At 50.0% G+C, this 7,307-nt stretch overlaps 1 protein-coding gene across 1 annotated transcript in view; it reads right to left on the reverse strand.

Moving 5' to 3' along the window:
* Nucleotides 1–4,505, reverse strand: part of SRP72 (signal recognition particle 72) — a 54,291-nt gene extending 49,786 nt beyond the window's left edge. The window contains exon 1 of the mRNA XM_065404766.1: nt 4,400–4,505. Within this exon, the coding sequence (XP_065260838.1) occupies nt 4,400–4,505 (106 nt within the window). The remainder of the gene's footprint in view (nt 1–4,399) is intronic.
* Between the last annotated feature and the right edge of the window lie 2,802 nt (nt 4,506–7,307).

Below are 7,307 nucleotides of genomic sequence, written 5' to 3' on the forward strand. Positions count from 1 at the left end.
GTAATATCGATTCCACATATTCGATTTAAGTAAAATCGAACTACTCTCGTAGTGTAGACATACCCTAAGTGTAAAGTTACAAACAAGTGGATAAATGAGAAGATGAGGGGAGCACAAGGAAAGAATAAAACTAAACAAGTCAGCATGAAAAGCAGTGGTCACAGAAAACCAGCTGCCTGACCACCAGCATTACCCTCACAGGACATACATGACACTGGGGCCCTGATCCTGAAATCAGATCCATGCAGGCAGGCTTCTAAGAACATGCAATGCCTAACTGAGGTCGATGAAGCTCTGCCTACACAGACCCAACTGCAGAATCAGGATCCTGGGAGCCGAGGACAAACACAAATACCTGTAGATGGAGAGGTTGTCAATACAGTAAAATGTGATGTAATGAAAGTCACTTGAGATGGTTTTCAAACTGCGGGGGGCCTGGAGGAATATTTGGGTGGGCGGGCGGCGACACCAGGCAGCTTGGGCTTCAGCTGGCTGTATTTTAAAGAATCCTTATTGAGGTTGCAGGAACAAACCATCCCAATGTGTAGAAAGAACAGTAAATATGGCAGGCGACCAGCTTGGCTTAACAGTGAAATCCTTGAAAAAAGCAACAGAGGGTCATGTGGCACCTTTAAGACTAACAGAAGTATTGGGAGCATAAGCTTTCGTGGGTAAGAACCTCACTTCTTCAGAAGAACCTCATCTGAAGAAGTGAGGTTCTTACCCACGAAAGCTTATGCTCCCAATACTTCTGTTAGTCTTAAAGGTGCCACAGGACCCTCTGTTGCTTTTTACAGATTCAGACTAACACGGCTACCCCTCTGATACAGTGAAATCCTTGCTGATCTTAAACACAAAAAAGAAGCTTACAAGAAGTGGAAGATTGGACAAATGACCAGGGAGGAGTATAAAAATATTGCTCAGGCATTCAGGAGTGAAATCAGGAAGGCCAAATCACACTTGGAGTTGCAGCTAGCAAGAGATGTTAAGAGTAACAAGAAGGGTTTCTTCAGGTATGTTAGCAACAAGAAGGTGGTCAAGGAAAGCGTGGGCCCCTTACTGAATGGGGGAGGTAACCTAGGGACAGAGGATGTGGAAAAAGCTAATGTACTCAATGATTTTTTTGCCTCTGTCTTCACAAACAAGGTCAGCTCCCAGACTGCTGCACTGGACAGCACAGCATGAGGAGGAGGTGACCAGCCCTCTGTGGAGAAAGAAGTCGTTTGGGACTATTTAGAGAAGCTGGATGAGCACAAATCCATGGGGCCGGATGCGCTGCATCCGAGGGTGCTAAAGGAGTTGGCGGATATGATTGCAGAGCCATTGGCCATTATCTTTGAAAACACATGGCGATCGGGGGAGGTCCCGGATGACTGGAAAAAGGCTAATGTAGTGCCCATCTTTAAAAAAGGGAAGGAGGAGGATCCGGGGAACTACAGGCCAGTCAGCCTCACCTCAGTCCCTGGAAAAATCATGGAGCAGGTCCTCAAGGAATCAATTCTGATGCACTTAGAGGAGAGGAAAGTGATCAGGAACAGTCAGCATGGATTTACCAAGGGCAAGTCGTGCCTGACTAACCTAATTGCCTTCTATGACAAGAAAACTGGGTCTGTGGATGAGGGGAAAGCCGTGGATGTGTTATTCCTTGACTTTAGCAAAGCTTTTGATAGTCTCCCACAATATTCTTGCCAGCACGTTAAAGAAGTATGGGCTGGATGAATGGACTATAAGGTGGATAGAAAGCTGGCTAGATCAGTGGTCCCCAACCTTTTTGTGGCCAGTAGCACATTCATGTTTTCAGAAGAGTGTGGCAGGCGCCAACAATCTGTCAAGACTTATTTTGTATTTGTACATTAAATAATACGAAAAACATCATATTTAATATTACATAATATATGAATCCAGAGAGAAGAGAGAAGCCACGAGGACAGAGAACACCGGCGCCCACAGCCCCGGAGTACTCTGTCCCCAGCAGGCGCGGGGCCCCGGCTTCTCTCCCCTGCTGGGCACTAGGCGGGCCCCGCGCCTACCTGGGACCGAGAACACGGGCGCCCGCAGCCTGCAGCCCCGGAGTTCTCTGTCCCCGGCAGGTGTGGGGCCGCAGCTTCTCTCCGGCTTAAGCTGGGGCCCCGCGCCTGCCAGGGACCGAGAACACCGGCGCCCGCAGCCCCGGAGTTCTCTATCCACCACAGGCGTGGGGCCGTAGCTTCTCTCCCCTGCTGGGCACTAGGTGGGCACACATAAATGCCCCGGCGGGTGCCATGGCACCCATGGGCACTGTGCTGGGGACCACTGGGCTAGATCGTCGGGCTCAACGGGTAGCGATCAACGGCTCGATGTCTAGTTGGCAGCAGGTATGAAGCGGAGTGCCCTAAGGGTCGGTCCTGGGGCTGGTTTTGTTCAACATCTTTATTAATTATCTGGATGATGGGATGAATTGCACCCTCAGCAAGTTTGCAGATGACACTAAACTGGGAAGAGTGGTATATATGCTGGAGGGTAGGGATAGGATACAGAGGGACCTAGACAAATTAGAGGATTGGGCCAAAAGAAACCTGATGAGGTTCAACAAGGACAAGTGCAGAGTCCTGCACTTAGGACGGAAGAATCCCATGCACTGCTACAGACTAGGGACCGAATGGCTAGGCAGCAGTTCTGCAGAAAAGGACCTAGGGGTTACAGTGGACGAGAAGCTGGATATGAGTCAACAGCGTGCCCTTGTTGCCAAAAAGGCTAATGGCATTTTGGGCTGTATAAGTAGGGGCATTGCCAGCAGATCGAGGGATGTGATCATTCCCCTCTATTCGACATTGGTGAGGCCTCATCTGGAGTACTGTGTCCAGTTTTGGGCCCCACACTACAAGAAGGATGTGGAAAAATTGGAAAGAGTCCAGCGGAGGGCAACAAAAATGATGAGGGGGCTGGAGCACATGACTTATCAGGAGAGGCTGAGGGAACTGGGATTGTTTAGTCTGCAGAAGAGAAGAGTGACGGGGGATTTGATAGCTGCTTTCAACTACCTGAAAGGGGGTTCCAAAGACGATGGATCTAGACTGTTCTCAGTGGTACCAGATGACAGAACAAGGAGTAATAGTCTCGAGTTGCAGTGGGGGAGGTTTAGGTTGGCTATTAGGAAAAACTTTTTCACTAGAAGGGTGGTGAAGCACTGGAATGGGTTACCTAGGGAGGTGGTGGAATCTCCATCCTTAGAGGTTTTTAAGGTCAGGCTTGACAAAGCCCTGGCTGGGATGATTTAGTTGGAGTTGGCCCTGCTTTGAGCAGGGGGTTGGACTAGATGACCTCCTGAGGTTCCTTCCAACCCTGATATTCTATGACTCAGAGAGGGAGTGCCACCTCCTCCCCCGATTCACCATTTTTTGTCGGGGGGGGGGGGGACAACTGAAAATTTTAACTCAAAGGGGGAGCTCAACTCAAAAAGTTTGAAAACTGCTGAGCTAGACTAGCACAGAGCCACATCTTAGGAGACCTCCCCGCTAATGGAGATACATGCTTATATAGCTGGGATTTTCTAAAAGTTATTGGGCAAACAGGCCATCTCGGTCTTTGTTCAGTCATGTCAAACATCGGGCTGGATGGTCTCAAGCTCCAGGTATGGAAGGTACCAGGTTCTCTCTGCCTTTGTTATAGTTGTGCTGCCTTCTAACAGATCGAGGCCTAGGAATGCAGCGGGGTGCTCAAGGCCAGTTGTTCTCAATCAGAGGGGTACGCAGAGGTCCTCGGGGGAGCGGAGTACTATCTAGCGGCTAGATAGTTGCCTAGTTTTAGAACAGGCTACATAAAAAGCACTAGTGAAGTCAGTACAAACTACAATTTCATACAGACAAAAATGAGAAAGTTTGCAATATTTCAGTAACCGTGCTGGGACACTGCTGCAGCCTTGTCAGCCAGTAGTTTATAAGTGAGGTGAAACGTGGGGGTTCAGAGGACCCATGGGGCAGAGTGGAAAGGCTGAGCGCCGCTGCTCCGGGCCATCAAGCCGAAGCCGGTGTAGTGCAGTAACTGCTCTGCAGGCACCGCCCCGAGCCAGCCCGAGCAGGCGTGTTTGTTACACGTAGGCATATGGCACCTGCCTGCACCGGGCCGGCGGCGGGACAGTCCTGGGGCCGGGCCGCGCTGCCCAGCACCGCGGGCCCGAGGGCAGGGAGCCCCGGGGAGAAGGGCCGGGTCCCGGGCCCAGCCAGTCGTGGCAGCTGTGCCGGCACCCGGCAACCGGTATCAGCCCGGCGCTGGACGTGGGGGGTCTCGACCCGGCCCAGCACGTGCCGTGGCCCGGAGTCCCCACGCGCCAGCCTGCGCGCGGCTCGGACCGGCCCATCCAGGCTGGCGGAGACGCGCGGACCGGCCCATCCGCCCGGCGGAGGGGGGGACGGGGACTCACGCTTGTTGACGGACTTGAGCGCGCGGCCGAAGTCTCCGTTCTGGCCGCCGCGATTCACCTCGCTCCACAGCGCGGCCGCCGTCCCCGCGCCGCCCGCCGCCGCCATCTTGTGAACGGGGAGAGACGGGGGGCGGCTCGTCACCTTTCCCCCGGAAGCGGACGCGTGCCCGCAGGGAGGCGGGACCGGGGCGAATGTCGCCGTCAGCGCCGGAGGCGGGGGAGGGCTCCAAGCCTCGGCGCTGTACACGCTCGGTTCGGGGGCGGGGCCGGGGCCGGCTCGAGCGCGCCCCACTCCGGCCTCGCCCCCTGCCGAAACCAGGCGCGATCGCGCCGCCCCGGTTCCCCGCACAACCCCCAGCGCGCTCGCCCTCTGGCATCGTGACACGCGGCTTCGTGGGAAGTACCTGCGGCAGGTCCCGGGAGCCTGGCGCCCGAAAGAGCTCGTGTCACAGGCTCTCCGCTAGGCACAGCTCATGTTCTCAGTGTGGCTCACGTGGTGCAGGACTGGTTCAGGCACCGTCTGACACAGGCATTTTAAAATGTTCAGAACAAGACTTACATCAAGGGAGAGCTACAGGCTGGACAACAGACTCTGTTACCGCTAGGGCTTAGTAACACAGTACTTTCCAGTGCCTTGTGGCTGGAGACAGCTTTGTTACCGCGGGTAGTGGGCCCTCAACCAGGCTCTGCTTCAGACAAGGGACTTAGGGAAAGTTTAGATCTGGATCAGAAGCTTTCGTTCCAGGGCCGCCCCAAGCAAAAAAAAAAGCCAGAGTGCGCGGCTGAAGCAAAGTGTCGCCCCAAGCACATGCTTGGAGCTGGTGCCTAGAGCCGGCCCTGTTTCGTTCTGCCCTGTTTCCAATGGATTGAACAAAACTACAGAGGAGCTGAATCCCTCCTGAACTTTCGGGCACACTGGAGTTTGGTTCCATCTTGACTCCTGCTGAAAGCTCCAGCCTCTCTCTAATTTGTCATTTGGGCTGTCTGCTTTAGTCTTTCTGTAGCATTTTTTTATAAGAAGTGCCTTTCCCCGCTATTCTCTGCATGCATTGGCCCCTTCTGACTGTAAAATCTATAACTTGAGAGAAAATATTGTAAAAATCTAAGATGCATTTGATTTCAACGTTTGCACTGCATCACTTTTTAGTTAGAATAGCTAATCCTGTGGCAATATTTCTCTCAAAATTTGGCAAAATTTCAGTTATATCTATTAAGCACACCTGCAAAATTGATTAAAAGCAGACAACTTTTCTGAAAGTACTGTATCAATGCTAAGAGATAAGAAAACTAAATACTTACAAAACCATAAGCTAGATATTGTTAGCTGCATTTTACAGATGGGGAAATTGAGGCAGAGAGATTTATACAATCACAAAGCCAACCCCTACATCTATTTTCCCACCTGAAAAACAGATACTGCCTGCTTCCTGGCTCTGTATGCATTGCTTGAAGTGGTAGCATGGTCCAGTGGATGGGGATAGTGGACTGGGAGGCAGAAGACCTGGGAGCTAATCCTAGCTCTGCCATTGACTTGCTACTTGGCCACATCATTTCACCTCACTGTGCCTCTGTTTCCCGTTCTACCCTTTGTCTGATTTGTCTTTCAATTGTAAGCTCTTCAGGGCAGGGACTCTTGCTATAGATTTGTACAGCGTCTAGCCTACTGAGACCTTAGGCACTAAGGTAATATAAATAAGAATATGGACATAGACAGAACCAGGATCAGAACGCAGTAGAGGTCCCTACCCTGTGTTCAGATCATGCCTCTCCCTGAAATGGAAAGTTAATATCCTATAGATTTGAACAATTTAGGGCAAAAAAAGTTAGATTTACACAGACCTGCTATGTATAATAGGATTATGACAGTCAGTTGTCTAATATAGAATACACCCCAACGACAGTATATACTCGTTCATAAGCCGAATATTTTTGGTAAAAAAAGTGACGCATCAAAGGAGGGGGTGAGCTTATAAACGGGTCTACACCAAAATTTGATGATTTTAAACTTTATGGAATCATTGAATTGAATATCTAATACATTGTTGTTTTGTTTACCTGGAGCATCTGCAGGCATGGAGCCCCGCGGCTCCCTGTGGCCGCGGTTTGCCGCTCCCATTGGCTGGGAACAGCGAACCGTGGCCACAGAGAGCTGAGGGGCTCCATGCCTGCAGATGCTCCAAGTAAACAAAACGTCCTGCCAGCGGCTTACCCTGACAGGCTGGGAGCCAAAGTTTGCCAACCCATTTTTTTATGTCAATACTGCAGCCTTTTAAAGTTGCAAAGGCTTTGTTTAGTGGACTAGATTGGCTTGAAAGGAATTACTAAAAGAGCAGTGCTGCAGATCTGCATGACATTTGACCCATGCATTTCACAAAATGCTATGCCTTACAAGCCAATCAGAAAAATACAATGAATGATAGTACTATAGCACTGGTGTCAGTCCACTACTGTGTAATTTGATCTCTTCATGCATTTCTACCAATGGACCTCATGAGTCTCGAGCCAATATGAAAATATAACATGCAGAATCAATGGAATCGCTAATAAAATTGAAATAGCCTGTTATCCCCACAGACGTGCCAATCTACAGGGCTGCTTTGAAATAAAGAATAATAATAATTTGACTGTGATAAAGCAGGTGACATTCCTATATAAAGTCCTACAAAATCTATAACTACAATAATAATCTTTTCATACTAGTATTTAAAATGAACGGTGAAATCAAAAGAAAAAGGTCTGCTTATCATGCAGCGTTCAAACTTAAAGTTGTTGAATATGCAGAAGCAAACAATTGCACTGCTGCTCGTGAATTCTGTATCAATGAGAAGGAAGTAAGAGAATGGCGGAAAAAAACAAAACACTAAAAGACATGCCAAGAAGCAAGAAAAAATGTCCAACGAGGTGCGCT

This window comes from Emys orbicularis, chromosome 5, assembly GCF_028017835.1.
Source record: "Emys orbicularis isolate rEmyOrb1 chromosome 5, rEmyOrb1.hap1, whole genome shotgun sequence".
In the NCBI taxonomy this organism is placed as follows: domain Eukaryota; kingdom Metazoa; phylum Chordata; order Testudines; family Emydidae; genus Emys; species Emys orbicularis.